Below are 17,220 nucleotides of genomic sequence, written 5' to 3' on the forward strand. Positions count from 1 at the left end.
GTGTCTGTGTGTGTGTGTGTGTGTGTGTCTGTGTGTGTGTGTGTGTGTCTGTATGTGTGTGTGTGTCTGTGTGTGTGTCTGTATGTGTGTGTGTGTCTGTGTGTGTGTGTGTGTCTGTGTGTCTGTGTGTGTCTGTGTGTGTGTCTGTATGTGTGTGTGTGTGTGTCTGTGTGTGTCTGTTGTGTGTGTCTGTGTGTGTGTGTGTGTCTGTGTGTGTCTGTGTGTGTGTCTGTATGTGTGTGTGTGTCTGTGTGTGTGTGTGTCTGTGTGTGTGTCTGTGTCTGTATGTGTGTGTGTGTCTGTGTGTGTGTATCTGTGTGTATGTGTGTGTGTGTTTGTGTGTCTACGTGTGTCTGTGTCTGTATGTGTGTGTGTGTCTGTGTGTGTGTATCTGTGTGTGTGTGTTTGTGTGTCTACGTGTGTCTGTGTTTGTGTGTGTGTGTGTGTCTGTCCACCTGTGATAATGCCACTATTTATGGATCAACTGTCACCAAATGTGGTACGTGGGTCAAGTCCTTTTGCCCGAGGATCGGCAATTTCGGCAATTTCTGAACCATCTGTGGCCTAAAATATTCACCCATCATCACACACGTTGGCACACACATAACCGGGGCACACTGGATGTTACAGGTTGAAACCGGTCAAGGTCACTTGAAGGTCAAAATAACCAAGGTCAAATATGTGTTTTTGGTCATAACTCCACGAAAGATCGAGCTAGAACAACGGGAGTGTCTCAAAATCTCAGAAACATTATGATCTATTTATAATTTGATGCATTTGTACAGTAAACTATGAATAGTTTTCCAGATAATCACTAATTGTAACAGTTCCTTCCTCTTTCAGTGTTGCCATTAAAATTGTAATTGGAACAAAACTAATTTCCATTTCTTGTTTTTCTGGTGAAACACAACACACTGATCTGCAGTCACACAACGAACACACACACAACTCATGAAAAATGACATTTTGGTTCCACACTAGTAAACACAAACATTCTCATGTGTGACCAATATCACACTAATGTTCATGGGCCTGTACACATACACACACTGTATTGAGGAATCCGCTTGTTCTGTTTTGTGTCTTTTTAGTTGTCACTCAATTCTGTTTGTGAGTTTACGTGACTTTATTTTGGGACACTTGTTAGTTTTATTTTATTTGTCCATTAGTTTAGTCACTCATTTTTTTGTTTAGACCTACGAGATCTGTTTTTTGACACACAACTTATTTGTTAATCTTGTTATTTTGTTTCTTAGTTTAGATTATTTTATGTACATATTTTAGCATGTTTTAATTTACCCTTTTACAGTCCTGTTTATTAAGTTATTACTTTATTTATACTTTTTTTTTTCCATCTTGGTTTTTGTTACCTCCCTGACCCAAGCCAAGCTGGATACTCATAAGTATAATTTAGTTTTGTAGATCCAAAATTTGAATTGATTATTATTATTATTATTTTTTTTTACTTATTTTAGAATTTACATTTACATACTCTTAGATCTAATAATATTCCTGTTTGGTCCAAATGAAGAAATCACTCGTATTGTTGCATGTGCTTGTTTTGTGTGTGTTTTGTTTGTTTTGTGTGAGAAACTCTTGACTACAGTTTGGTGCCACTAGAGGGCGGTGTGTCACAAGGATAAATTCTCCTCTGTGGTATACCTGCTGCAGTTCTCCATAAACTCCTCAATACTAATACACACATCAAGAATCTCAGACTTCCGGTCATGGCACAATGCATATAGGGAAGGATTTTCCGAAAAAGTGAGCATCAAACCTCCATGTTTGTTTTCCCAGTGGGATGTGTCTATTGACAAAGTCGATCTTTTCAAGTCTTTTGAACCATATCACTTTTGTTTCTGGTTCTGATATTGTCATATTTTAGCTTTGGGATTCGGACATCGTTAATTGTGTTGTTGTTGGATCCTAACAGCGGAAAACGGCTTGAGAAATTGGTTTGCGAACTCCATAAATGCAAAAGGGAATCAGATGTGTGTGACTGCAAACCTCTGTTCAAACTGTTTCTCTTCCCGACGGAATTGAAAAATAGTGAAAGGCGAAGGCGATGGGCAGTATCGATCCATGGGAAGGACGAAAAAGGTCATCTTTGACTGTCTATATCATCCCGAGTTTGCAGCGAACTTTTGGTATGTGGAGCAACAACAAAGCAAAACCCCGATCCCTCACTCAGCCTTGGTTACGAATTTAAAAAGCCAACGCCAAAGCGAGAGGCACCAACTGTTCACCAAAAAACACCTTCCACTGCAAAGAGACCAAGACGTGATGTTGCTGTAAAACCACAAGAACAAGAAAGTGTGAGCTCTGTCTGTTTGTCTTCTGCACCTCTCACTTAACAAACGGGATCCCGGCTTGTTGTCGCTCCACATACAAAATGTTCACTGCAAACTCGGGATGATTTAGGCAGTCAAATGTTTCCTTTTTCGTCTTTCCCGTGGCTCAATCCTGCCCTTCACCTTTCACTATTTTTCAATTCCGTTGGGAAGGGCAACAGTTTGAACAGAGGTTTGCAGTCACACACATCTGATTCCCTTTTGCATTTATGGAGTTCGCAAACCAATTTCTCGAGCCGTTTTTCGCTGTTAGGATCCAACAACCACACAATTAACAATGTCCGAATCCCAAAACTAAAATATGACAATATCAGAACCAGAAACAACAGTGATATGGTTCAAAAGACTTGAAAATATCAACTTTGTCAATAGACACATCCCACTGGGAAATTAAACATGGAGGTTTGATGCTCACTTTTTCAGAAAATCCTTCCCAACATGCATTGCGCCATGACCTGAAGTCTGAGATTCTTGATGCGTGTATTAAACTCCAACTGTCTGTGGTTTGTTTGCAGTAAAACATATGTATTTATTTATTATGTGTGTATTTGTGATGATTTATTTCTTTTTTTGCCAGCTGAACCCATCTGACAAGAGCATGGAGTTTCAGAAGCACTTCAGGATCCAACACTACGCAGGAGAAGTCACGTGAGTTTGTTTTTCAAAGACACAACAGACTTTTGGGCACGTTTCATGACAGAAAAATCTGGGTCAAAGGTCACAGGGCGGTCTCTTGGTTTCTTTATTTACTGCAGACAGATTTAGGAAGCTCCAAGTGCTCTTCTGTTTTCTGTGGACGATGTTTTAAATGTTTTAGACAGTGGGACTGGAAAAGTAATTCTATTATGAGTTTAGACCCTGAGACTTGTATAGACCTTCAGATGTCATGGATGGACTAAACCAGGACTAAACCAAGACTAAACCAGGACTGAACCAAGACTAAACCAGGACTAAACCAAGACTAAACCAGGACTGAACCAAGACTAAACCAGGACTGAACCAGGGAGTAAATCAGGAGTAAACCAGGGTTGAACCAGAGCTGAACTAGGACTAAACCAGGAAAAAAACAGGACTAGACCAAGGAGTAAACCCGGACTAAACCAGGACTAAAACAGATCCAAACCCGGACTAAACCGGGACTAAATCAGGTCCAAACCCGGACTAAACCAGGACTAAATCAGGTCCAAACCAGGACTAAACCATGACTGAACCGGGACTTAACCAGGACTAAACCAGGACTAAACCATCGAGTAAACCAGGATTGAACCAGGACTGAACCAGGACTAAATCAAGATGTAAACCAGGACTAAACCAGGGACTAAACCTGGTGAAAATCATGAGCTAAACCAGGACTAAACCAGGACTTAACCAGGAGTAAATTATGGGCTAAACTAGGACTAAACCAGGACTAATCCAGGACTGAACCAGGACTAGACCAGGGAGTAAATTAGGACTAAACCAGAGCTGAACCAGGACTAAACTTGGAAAAAAACAGGACTAGACCAAGGAGTTAACCAGGACTAAACCAGGACTAAACCAGGACATTGCCTTAAAGTTTGTCCTGACCCAAGACACGTGTCCATCTGTCCATTCCAACAAGCTAAACAAGATAAGTCAGCTCTGTTCTTTCCCTCTGTCTTACTTTAGTCTCTCTCTCTCATGCTGCTTTTTCTTTTCCTCCTCCCTCTCTCTCTCTCTATCTCCCTCTCTCCTTTTGTACCTGTCCTGGTTTATTCCCTGCCGTCTGAAACTTCTGTGCACACAGCACTTTAACCAGTGCAGTTATATAAACGTCCTCAATGCACTTCTCTTTACTTTTATCTCTCCTCCTCTGCTCTTCTGACCCTCTCCTCTGCTCCTCTCCTCTGCTCCTCTCCTCCTCTCCTCTACTCCTCTGACCCTCTCCTCTCCTCCTCTCCTCTCCTCTCCTCTGCTCCTCCTCTCCTCTCCTCCTCTCCTCTGACCCTCTCTTTCTCTGCTCCTCTCCTCCTCTCCTCTGCTCCTCTCCTCCTCTCCTCTCCTCCTCTCCTCTGCTCCTCCTCTCCTCTGCTCCTCTCCTCCTCTCCTCTCCTCTCTCTCCTCTGACCCTCTCCTCTGCTCCTCTCCTCTGACTCCTCTCCTCCTCTCTCCTCTCTCCTCTCCTCCTCCTCTCCTCTCCTCCTCCTCTCCTCTCCTCCTCTCCTCTCCTCCTCTCTCCTCTCTCCTCTCCTCTCCTCCTCTCTCTCTCCTCTCCTCCTCTCCTCTGCTCCTCTCCTCCTCTCTCCTCTCCTCCTCCCCTCTGCTCCTCTGACCTTCTCCCCTGCTGCTGTTTAATGTGTGTTACTTCCTGGTTACGTATCAGGCAGGTTTAGAATTGTTCGTCCTGGTGCTGTAATCCAGCCTGTCTCCTCTAACCTCTCTTGCTCTTACTGCCTGTCTTCTGTCCAATCAGATGGCAGTATTCTGGTCAGGTGACCACATCTGTCTGTGTCTACAGATGGGAATCAAACCAGACATCACGTGACTAAACAATGGAAAGATGAAAGTTAATAGCTCTGTGTTGTGAACCTGTCTGACCAAACCAAATCATGTTTCAGTGTTCTTAAATGGAACGTGCCAAAATCTCCTTGGCATGAGTGTTGGACACAGACTCCACACAGCCTCATTTGTGCTGAGAATGCTGACAAAGTACTCTACTCTGTCATATTATGTACTTTAAGTTACTTTTGTATGGATTATTAGGAATTCATTACTATCTTAATTTGGACATGTCTAAACCAAAATGCGATCATTTTATTGCACTGAACAATGTCCTCACTGAGAGCGAGCTCTCATCTCCACAAACCTGACTACTCCTGCTTGTCTGGAGACTAGGGACGGGCATTCGATGAAATTTTCTTAATCGATTGTCGGAAGAATTAACGATCGATTATCGATTAATCATTAACGTTTTTATATTAAAATGATCATCATTATTATTACTATCTGCACTAATCTGCAGAAATAAATTCAACTTTTCCACATATAAACCGTAACCACTCTAGAGCCACATCAGCCCGTTTGACATTATAATGTGTTTAATTCAGTTTTGTGCAACTCTCACAGAAACAAAACTTAAAACCGCATTGCTAATTTGCATAAACTAAGAGAAGATAAAACTACAGCTCTTGTGTCGCTGATGTGGTTCAATTTCTGTCGGATTAAAAGTACATGACTCAGGTGAATACAGGTTAGTGTGACCATATGTGCGTTTGTCAAAACCAGGACAGCGTACGGGGGGAGGGAGGTGGGGACTCGTCATCGACATTGTGCGACTCTCACCTGGCAAAACTTCTTCCCACTGGACACAGAAACATATGTGCTGCTTTATATACTGTGCACATGGACTCACACTTGTCCCAACCGGAACAGAAAGTGTGGATTTTCTTGTACAAATCATTGTTAAATCCACATTTGTGCTTCGGTACGTTGCAGACTGACCCACTGTTTCTGTCTCACTCCTTCTGATGCAGAGACACATGTACACACCTGTTTGGTCACACTACACACAGCAACCTACATTCTGTTTGTCGATTAAAATGAACATAATCGATGGAATTCTTAATGATACATTATCGATTAATCGATTAATCATGCCCATCCCTACTGGAGACACTGTTCCTTTGGCTGTAATATTCCACAGTATGACATAAACCTTATCTTCATAGAGAATGGAGTATGGTTTTAACTTTGTTTCCATGGAATCATACAGGTGACATGCCACTTCCAGAAAGTTACACACTGTATCTTTTAATTATGTGCATGAGAGAGGCTGAAACCGGCAACCCTCTGATTACTGGACAAACACTCAACCAAATGATTATAATAATATGAATCTATGACTAAGCTGTAAATACACTCATACACTCTTCTCATTAGTGAAATGACCATCTCCTCTCTCTCTCTTACAGATATTCCATTGAAGGATTCTTGGACAAAAACAAAGATCTGCTCTTTCAGGATTTCAAACGCCTCATGTTCAACAGGTGAAACATGTCAACATAAACTTAACTCCGTCCCTCAGGCTCTGCGCACATCAGAGGCTTCACCAGGCCCCGCCAGGCCCCGCCAGGCCCCGCCAGGCCCCGCCAGGCCCCGCCAGGCCCCGCCAGGCCCCGCCAGGCCCCGCCAGGCTCCACCAGGCCTTTTCCACAGTCATGTCAAGTCCATGAAGTCTTGGCACTGTCACTAAACCCTGACAGATCAGGGAGTGTCTGATACAAATACACATGCAAATACAAAAAGAGATGTCTTTGTGTTAGTGCTAATGCTAATATTAACTTTTATTAAAACGCAACATGTAACATAACAACAAAAATAACAAAAAAATGTTCTTATGTTGTTCCTCTGTCGCCCCCTTCAGTTCAAACTCTGTGCTGCAGCAGATGTGGCCTGACGGTCAGATGAGCATCACCGAGGTCACCAAACGCCCCCAGACCGCCGCCACGCTCTTCAAGAACTCCATCATCGCCCTGGTCCACAAACTCGCCTGCAAGGTCCTATACACACACTAAAACACACCCACATCAAAACACATACAAGGTCCCATACACACACAGCAAAAACACACACACACACCAAAACAAACGCAAGGTCCCACACACACACACACCAAATCATACGCAAGCTCAGATATACACACACAAAAACCACACAAGGTCCCATACACACACAGCAAAACACACACAAGGTCCCATACACACCAAAACACACACAAGGTCCAATACACACATAGCAAAACACACACAAGGTCCCATACACACCAAAACACACACAAGGTCCCATACACACATAGCAAAACACACACCAAAACACACACAAGGTCCCATACACACACAGCAAAACACACACAAGGTCCCATACACACCAAAAACACACACAAGGTCCCATACACACATAGCAAAACACACACCAAAACACACACAAGGTCCCATACACACACAGCAAAACACACACACCAAATCATACGCAAGCTCAGATATACACACACAAAAACACACAAGGTCCCATACACACACAGCAAAACACACAAGGTCCCATACACACCAAAACATACACAAGGTCCCATACACACACACCAATGCACAACACCTAAAAAGTCCAGGATCATGTAGAGTGGGTTAAATGAAGATGTAAAACTAAAAAGAGGAGATTGACAGTTACAGACAGAGGAGCTACAGTTTTTCAATAGAAAGTAAAGAGCCAGAGTCAGTGGAGCCATAAACTTGCACATGCTCACTTCCAATTGGGAATGTGACAGCCAGCGGGTCCATGTCCTTTTATATCTACAGTCCATGACCTGAGCCAGCATTTCTAGAGAGTGGTGACATCTGATTTTCTGCTCCACATTATTCAATTTACTTTAAAGCTGGACTGTGTAACTTTTTGGTGGAGGGTTAATCAAAGCTTTTCTTCAAGGAGAGTATTGCTTTTCTAGAATGTTTCTCAGTACTGAACCTTTCTATTTTCCTGGAGCCCAAACCAGACTAATGCTGGACGTACACTGTGTGATATTTTCGGTGGTTTCACTCAGCCCCAGCTCAAACTGCACGACCAAATCACAGCGTTTAAAGTTCACAGCTCGTGGAACTACTTCAACAGAAACCCTCACGAGAGGCAACTGGATTTCAAACAGGTTTGATATTCCTGTGACCTACGATTGCCGAGAGCGGGAGCTGGTCATGAGGTACTAATCAGTTCTCGTTAACCCATGTTTACCAAGCACCACACACGATTAAGACAAAACTCGGCCCAATCCCAAAACACACACACACAAGTGAAAAATCGGCTCAAAAAGGGCTAAAAGTCGCACAGTGTACACCTGGCTTTAGTTACAGGCAGTGTTGGGAAGGTGACTTTTAAAATGTATTCCCCTACAGATTACAGATTACATACCCCAAAATGTAGTTTGTAACGTAATCTATTAAATTACTTAAAGTGAGTAACGTAATCTGAATACTTTGGATTACTTGATTTGTAGAGAAGCAAAGACGAGGATACTTAACCGTATTAAAAATATTATTGATAGAAGAGGAGGAGACATGTCCACGCAGCATGATTTAGTCCTGTTAAATCTTGTTTTAGTCCTGGTTTAGATCTAGTTTAGACCTGGTTTTAGTCCTGGTTTAGTCCTGGTTTAGACCTGGTTTAAATCTAGTTTAGACCTGGTTTTAGTCCTGGTTTAGTCCTGGTTTAGACCTGGTTTTAGTCCTGATTTAGTCCTGGTTTAGACCTGGTTTAGTTTCCAGCAATGAGTGGAATTACCAAAAAAAATTAAAAATAAAAATAATAATAATAATAATAATAATAATAATAATTAGTGCTGTCATGCGATTAAAAAAATTTTGAGAGATTAATTAATTATGATCTGTAATTAATTAATCTAATTAATCTCATTTTAATCTCACCTAAAAATTGCTGAGAAAAGCCTTCAAGTTTGAGGTATTTTCATTTAAATTCATTATTACATTATTGTGGCAGATCAAAAGACTGATATAGAACAAAAAAAGTGACTTTATAAAGTCATTTATTGTTTAACAAATCTCTCCAAATTGGTCTGTTGAGCCCAAGTCTCCATGAATAAGAAACTGTTTGCTGTAAAGTAGCAAAGACGAGGAAATCTGAACATAATAACTTTTGTCTACTTAAAGACAATAAAAAGTCCAGTCTTTCCTTAACCATATTAAAAATATTATTGATAGAGAAATGCTTTATATATGAGATCACTGGTTTTAGTCCTGGTTTAGACCTGCTTTAGTCCTAGTTTAGTCCTGGTGTTAGTTCTGGTTTAGTCCTGGTTTAGACCTGGTTTAGACCTGGTTTTAGTTCTGGTTTTAGTTCTGGTTTAGTTCTGGTTTAGTCCTGGTTTAGACCTGGTTTAGTCCTGGACTGGATTAGTCCTGGTTTTAGTCTTGGTGTTAGTTCTGGTTTAGAGGCGCACAGGAGGAAGCTCGGTTTACGCCGCGTACGCGAGAAAACACGATCCACACGCGGCTCACGGGAGCACGTCGGTGTCCGCGCAGTAACTACGGAAGGAAACGTGGTCCGCGCGTTCTCAGGTTAATGACGATGATGAAGTGTGTGTGTGTTTGTGTGTGTGTTTGTGTGTGTTTGTGTGTGTTTGTGTGTGTGTGTGTGTGTGTGTGTGTGTGTGTGTGTGTGTGTGTGTGTGTTTGTGTATAGGACAGTAGTGCAGACATCATGAGTCTATGCAGGTTGTTTTCACCAATGACATTTAAATTGTAGCCGATATTATATTTGTTATTTTCTTTTATATTTCACGTCGGGAGAATAATTTGTGCACTGCTGGTTCTGTTCTACTGGCTCTTCCACCTCGTCCACTGTGCGACTGACGCCGCCAACGTGAACATGACGTTTACATCGCTCTTACTGCTCGCGTTTTGTGTGGGTTTCCGGCAATGAGTGGAATTACCAAAATAAAAAAATGTATAAATGTGTTTTGTGTGTGTGTTGTTGTCCCAACAACACATAAAAACAGGTTTTATAATAAAGCAACTCGCATACAGAAACAGTAAAGAGATTAAAAATGAGATTAACGCGATTAAAAAACATAACGCGCTAAATATGACTGTAATTAATTAATCGCAATTAACGCGATAATTTGACACCCCTAATAATAATAAAATAAAATAAAAATAATGTGAAAACAGGAAATTACCGCTGTGTAATCCATTTATTTCAACAAAGTAACTGTAATCCAATTACCACTCACTGAAACAGTAACTGTAACTGAATACAGTCACTCATAATTTGTACTCTGATTACTTAACTCCGGTACATGTAATCTGTTACTCCCCAGCAGTAGTTACAGGTCAGATCTGTGAAGAGGCGACTCCGCTTACAGTCAAAATAACAGTTTTTCTAGGTATTTTTGAGCCGTAAAACCACCTGTAATTGAATAAATATAAAGTACACACTGTGGAACTTTCCAGGCAGCGCAATGACATCTCCATAGAAACAAGCAAGTGACTGACCTCCAATCAAAACGTTACACAGTGCAGCTTTAAATCCCAGTTCAGCCCTAATATAGACTTGGTTTAGTTCTGCTCTAGTCCAGGTTTAGTTCTGGTTTAGGGAAGTTTTAAATGTGGATTCAGTCCCAATTTGATGTGCTGTTTTCCAACCGTGAAGTGAACACAACACTGATATTTGATGAGGAAACTTCATTCTACCAAACGACTCTTCACCAAACCAAGATATTTGACTTTCGTGTTCACTTTTCACGTTTTCTTCCACAGGAGCCTTACTACGTGCGCTGTATTAAACCCAACGAGGTCAAGTCCTCCGTGATCTTCGACGACGCTCGCTGCAAACACCAGGTGGCGTACTTGGGTCTGCTGGAGAACGTGATGGTGCGGAGAGCAGGGTTCGCCTACAGACAGCCCTACGAGAGGTTTCTGCAGAGGTCAGTGAGAAATATATGTGCGTGTGGTTTTATTGCCAAGAGAATTAGAACTGATCAGCACTAGCATTGTGTTTATATTTGATAGTTTCAGCAATTTTAGAATCAAAACTTCCATATGTGTCTGTTCTCAGGTATAAGGAGGTTTAGTTCTGACTTAGACCTGGTTTACTCTTGGTTTAGTTCTTGTTTGGTCCTGAGTTAGACCTTTCATTTTCAATCATGTATAAGAGCATACACTTAATCCTGGCTTAGTCCTGGTTTATTCCTGGTTTAGTTCTGGTTTAGTCCTGTTTTAATCCTGATTTAGACATTGTTTAATCCTGGTTTAGACCTGGTTCAGTCCTGGTTTACATCTTAGATCTCTCTCTTTGCGGGTATAAGATGAATTGTTGTTTAGTTTTGTTTTAGCCCTAGGTTAATCCTGATTTAGTCCTGGATTACTGGATTAGTTCAGTACTGCTTTAGTCCTGCTGTAGTCCTGTTTCAGTTCTGTTTTAGTCCTGTTTTAGTCCCGTTTTAGTCCTGTTTCAGTCCTGTTCCAGTCTTACTTTAGTCCCGTTTCAGTCCTGCTTTAGTCCTGTTTCAGTCCTGTTTCAGTCCTGCTTTAGTCCTGCTTTAATCCTGGTTCAGTCCTGTTTCAGTCCTGCTTTAATCCTGGTTCAGTCCTGTTTCAGTCCTGCTTTAGTCCTGTTTTAGTCCTGTTTCAGTCCTGCTTTAGTCCTGCTTTAATCCTGGTTCAGTCCTGTTTCAGTCCTGCTTTAATCCTGGTTCAGTCCTGCTTTAATCTGGTTTCAGTCTTGTTTCAGTCCTGCTTTAGTCCTGGTTCAGTCCTGTTTCAGTCCTGCTTTAATCTGGTTTCAGTCTTGTTTCAGTCCTGCTTTAGTCCTGTTTCAATCCTGTTTCAGTCCTGCTTTAGATCTGCTTTAATCCTGGTTCAGTCCTGTTTCAGTCCTGCTTTAGTCCTGCTTTAGTCCTGTTTCAGTCCTGTTTCAGTCCTGTTTAGTCCTGCTTTAGTCCTGTTTCAGTCCTGTTTCAGTCCTGTTTCAGTCCAGTTTCAGTCCTGTTTCAGTCCTGCTTAGTCCTGTTTAGTCTTGTTTCAGTCCAGTTTCAGTCCTGTTTCAGTCCTTCTTGCTCTTTCTTCTCAGGTATAAGATGACCTGTGAGTACACGTGGCCGAACCACCTGATGAGCAGTGACCGTGAGGCGGTGAAGGCCATCGTGTGTCAGCACGGCTTCGAGCAGGACGTGGAGTACGGAGCCACCAAACTGTTCGTGCGCTCTCCACGATCTCTCTTCAGTCTGGAGCAGGAGAGGAACCAGCTCATCCCCATACTCGTGCTCTTTCTGCAGAAGGTACTGAACCAGGACTCAACCAGGACTCAACCAGGACTCAACCAGGACTCAACCAGGACTCAACCAGGACTAAACCAGGACTAAACCAGGACTAAACAGGGACACAACCAGGACCGAACCAGGACTAAACCAGGACTAAACCAGGACTAAACCAGGACTCAACCAGGACTGAACCAGGACTAAACCAGGACTAAACCAGGACTCAACCAGGACTCAACCAGGACTCAACCAGGACTCAACCAGGACAGGACTAAACAGGGACACAACCAGGACCGAACCAGGACTAAACCAGGACTAAACCAGGACACAACCAGGACTGAACCAAGATTGAACCAGGACTAAACCAGGACTGAACCAGAACTAAACCAGGGCTAAACCAGGAGTAAACCAGGGCTAAACCAGGAGTAAACCAGGTCTAAACCAGGTCTAAACCAGGACTAAACCAGGACTGAACCAGGACTGAACCAGAACTAAACCAGGACTAAACCAAGATTGAACCAGGACTAAACCAGGACAGAACCAGGACTAAACCGGGACTAAAATAAGTCTAAACCGGAACTACATCAGGACTAAACAGGGATGAAACTAGGCCTAAACCAGAACTAGACCAGGACTAGATCAGGACTAAACCAGGACAAAACCAGGACTAGACCAGAACTAAACCAGGACTAAACCAGTACTGAAACAGGACTAAACCAGAACTAAAGCAGGACTGAACCAGGACTTAAACAGGACTAAACCAGAACTAAACCAGAACTATTGTAACTACTCTTTTAAAGAAGTGGTATAAATTCTTGCCTGTCAGTCCGGTTCCTTCAGATTGAAAATGAGTTCCCGTTAGGAGCCGTATCATCTCGATTTCAAAAACTTTTCTGCCACCAAAAGAAACGACGGTGAGAGCTGTAATTACCTCTGCACTGCCCCAGTTACAAACCCAGACCTCTGCAGAAAGACGAGTGTGTGACCGAGGCTCTAGTTCAGTCTGACTCAAAATGAGCCTCACAGTGAAACAAGTGGAAGTGACTTTTCAATCACACTTGGTTCTCTGGTTTGATTTGGGTCTTTCTAACCTGACCTGGTTTGGCTCACATTAAATCGCTGAATCATTATGCAGAGCAGGCGTCGTTTTCTTACAGGTGGAGTCTGCTGTGGAACTGTCAGATGCAGATTTGTTGACCTGGTTTATGGTTCATATCTGTAATTACTGGGCCTATCCACATGAAACAGAAACTGGCACAAAGTTCAGTGTCTTCTATAAAGTAGTGTCATATTACTTGAGATCGGTCTTGATCTCGAGACCATTTTTTACAGTCTCGGTCTTGTCTCGGACTTGAAGATGTTTGGACTCGGTCTTGTCTCGGTCTTGAAGGCGCTTGGACTCGGTCTTGTCTCGGTCTTGAAGGCGCTTGGACTCGGTCTTGTCTCGGTCTTGAAGGCGCACGGACTCGGTCTTGTCTCGGTCTTGAAGGCGCTTGGACTCGGTCTTGTCTCGGTCTTGAAGGCGCTTGGACTCGGTCTTGTCTCGGTCTTGAAGGCGCACGGACTCGGTCTTGTCTCGGTCTTGAAGGCGCTTGGACTCGGTCTTGTCTCGGTCTTGAAGGTCGCTTGGACTCGGTCTTGTCTCGGTCTTGAAGGCGCTTGGACTCGGTCTTGTCTCGGTCTTGAAGGAGCTTGGACTCGGTCTTGTCTCGGTCTTGAAGGCACTTGGACTGGGTCTTGTCTCGGTCTTGAAGGTCCTTGACTCGGTCTTGTCTCGGTCTTGAAGGCGCACGGACTCGGTCTTGTCTCGGTCTTGAAGGTGCTTGGACTCAGTCTTGTCTCGGTCTTGTCTCGGTTTTGTCTCGGTCTTGAAGGCGCTTGGACTCGGTCTTGTCTCGGTCTTGAAGGCGCTTGAACTCGGTCTTGTCTCATTCTTGAAGGCGCGTGGACTCTGTCTTGTCTCGGTCTTGAAGGTGCTTGGACTGGGTCTTGTCTCAGTTCAAGGTCTGACACTCGACGAGGTTGATCATATTTCATTACGGCCTCTGCTGTCGGCAATGAACTTCTTACCACGACATGTGACTGAAGTGTGCCTAATAAAAGTGCTCAAATGCATCTGTATTTATCACGACGTGCATTTGGTAAATGTGCAGAGGCTGGTAAATCTCACTGCAAAACCAGTAAGAGAATGTCAAACTTGAAAAAACAGGTTTAATCCCACCAACTTTCTTCACTTTCTTCAGTTTTCTGTAAAGTGCCAATGGAAGTTCTCTTAAAGAAGAGGTTTTTAAACTGTGGATGAGGGTCCATAAAAGGCTCTTTCATTGCAGTACAGTTTGCTTGGCTTATTTTATGCCTACATGAACATTTATAAGATCAAATAGAGATAGATTTATAAACACATTGATATATATGGGCCAAAATAACTGTAAAACACAAATAAATGTAGAAAATGACAAAATGATCTTGATTTGGTCTCGATGGGTCGTGATCTTGGTCTTGTCTCAGTCTCGGCCTTTAAAAGTCTTGGTTTTGTCTCGGTCTCGACCCTCAGAGGTCTTGATCTTGTCCTGGTCTCGGGATCCCGTGGTCTTGTATTGGTCTTGGTCTTGATTAGTGAGTCTGCTTGGTCTACAACACGACTGTAAAGTATAAAAAAAAGTTAAAGAGAAACAATTTTTTCACAATCGCTTCAGAAAGAGGTGCCATTATTCAACCCCAAAGATGTGATTGTCATCAGCTGAGACTGCTGAAAAATATTAAAGTGAAAATATTAAAATAACAAGTTTGTGGGGGAGATTCCAAACAAAGAATGAGATCGAGAAAAAATTGTGGATCAGAAGTTTGGAGATTTCTTTAAAAACAGTGAATTTCCTAAAGTTATACAGGCCCTTGCCCTCCATCGAAGTTTACAACTTCATCAATTTCTAGAACAGGTCTATTCACAAAATTTCTTGAAGGCCAGATTTTTTGGAGGGTCACGGACTCTGGGCTGAAAAAGTCCACAATGCGCCAACTCTTTAAACGCAATTTGGGGTCGTGCAAAATCCTCAACACTAAAGCTGTTTGTGCTTCTATAATAATAACTGCCATATTAGTTTTCTGTGAGAATAAAATACAAAAAGCTTCACCAACACCAACCAAACTGACTAGTACCAATGAGGTCTTAACCAGGACTATCTCAGACCAGGACTAAACCAGGACTAAACCAGGACTAACCCTCTGTGTGTGTGTTGTTCCTCAGGTGTGGCGTGGAGCTCTGGCCCGGATGCGCTGTCGTAGAATGAGGGCTATTTACTGCATCATGCGCTATTACAAACGCTACAAACTGAAGGCGCACTTCTGGGAGCTGGAGCGACTCTTCATGAACGTGCGGAGTATGAGCGACTACGGGCGGAGCTTAGTGTGGCCCGAGCCCCCGGCAGCTCTGAATCGATTCCACAATCTCACTGTCATCCTGTACAAGAGGTGAGAGCAGGACGTATACTCTACTGTAGGGACGGGCATTCGATGAAATTTTCTTAATCGATTCGTCGGAAGAATTAACGATCGATTATCGATGAATCATTAACGTTTTTTTATAGTAAAATGATCATCATTATTATTACTATCTGCACTACTAATCTGCAGAAATAAATTCAACTTTACGACATATAAACCGTAACCACTCTAGAGTCACATCAGCCCGTTTGACATTATAATGTGTTTAATTCAGATTTGTGCAACTCTCACAGAAATGAAACTTAAAACCACATCACTAATTTGCATAAACTAAGCAAAGATAAAACTCCAGCTCTTGTGTCACTGATGTGGTCAATTTCTGTTGAATTAAAAGACATGACTCAGGTGAATACAGGTTAGTGTGACCAGATTTACGTTTGTCAAAACCAGGACACCGTACGGGGGGAGGGAGGTGGGGACTCGTCATCCACATTGTGCGACTCTCACCTGGCAAAGATTTTTCCCACTGGACACAGAAACATATGTGCTGCTTTGTGCACATGGACTCACACTTGTCCCGAACACAACGGAAAGTGTGGAATTTCTTGTCCAAATCATCGTTAAATCACACATTTGTGCTTCGGTACGTTACAGACTGACCCACTGTTTGTGTCTCGCTCCTTCTGATGCAGAGACACATGTACACACCTGTTTGGTCACGATACACACAGCAACCTACATTCGGTTTGTCGATTAAAATTAACGTAATCGATGAAATTCTTAATGATCAATTATCGATTAATCAACTAATCATGCCCATCCCTACTCTACTGTAAAGCTGCACTGTGGGATATTTGTGATGGTGATGACATTACCTGCATGACTGCAAGGAGATTGAACGTTATGACCAAACTTTAAAGCATTCTCCAAGAGGATAGATCAGTTTTATGTTGTGTTATACTGTGGAACGTTCTAGGCAAAGCATTCATGGGTTTTAGCTTCTTCTTATACAACATTATCAGGACTTTTCACATTTCAAAAGATTGATTCTGTTGTTCATAGATACAACAACAGTGCTCATTTTTCATCAGTCTGAAAGTGGCAAAGGAGAAATTCAATTTGTCAGCTGGACAAAAGTGTACTTTGATCATTTACATTTTGCAGCTCATCCAAGCTGGTTCTTCAGTTGTGGTCAGAATGTTGATGGACACTGTCTTATATCTGCATGGACGGAGGACCAAACTGAACTTTTGTCCAGTTGACTAATTGAATTTCTCCTTTGCCATGGATTCTAACTGGACAACTGATAGTTTATACATATCATTCTGAAAACCAAGTTTCACTTCTCCATGGAGATAAGCAGGTACACTTCTTCAGTACTTTACATATATGAGAGTCTGGTCACTGGTGAATCTCTCAGAATTCAGATGGGCTTGATTAACAGATGGATTATCCAGAGACACACATGGTCTGTCCATGACAACACAAATATGGCTGTTTATTCCGGGCTCAGACCACAGCCTTTTCCCTTCATAAATGAACAGTTGTGGTGTGAACATGTGCTCTGTGTGCAAACTCTAAAAACACTGACAGGAGCAGCAGAGCTCTGGTCCTCTGTGAGGGTCACTGCAGGAAGACCACAGACTCTGACTG

General features: G+C 42.5%; 1 protein-coding gene across 1 annotated transcript in view; it reads left to right on the forward strand.

Annotated features, from left to right (window-relative positions):
• The window catches only part of myo1g (myosin IG), a 93,325-nt gene that overhangs the window by 25,869 nt on the left and 50,236 nt on the right, over window positions 1–17,220 (forward strand). Inside the window, exons 12-17 of the mRNA XM_055156939.1 lie at window positions 2,929–2,999; window positions 6,281–6,355; window positions 6,733–6,865; window positions 10,628–10,794; window positions 11,940–12,147; window positions 15,371–15,594. Coding sequence (XP_055012914.1) covers window positions 2,929–2,999; window positions 6,281–6,355; window positions 6,733–6,865; window positions 10,628–10,794; window positions 11,940–12,147; window positions 15,371–15,594 — 878 coding nt within the window. The remainder of the gene's footprint in view (window positions 1–2,928; window positions 3,000–6,280; window positions 6,356–6,732; window positions 6,866–10,627; window positions 10,795–11,939; window positions 12,148–15,370; window positions 15,595–17,220) is intronic.

This window comes from Boleophthalmus pectinirostris, unplaced genomic scaffold (genome assembly GCF_026225935.1).
Source record: "Boleophthalmus pectinirostris isolate CB_2022bp ecotype Guang Dong unplaced genomic scaffold, ASM2622593v1 HiC_scaffold_21, whole genome shotgun sequence".
NCBI classification, from domain to species: Eukaryota; Metazoa; Chordata; class Actinopteri; order Gobiiformes; family Gobiidae; genus Boleophthalmus; species Boleophthalmus pectinirostris.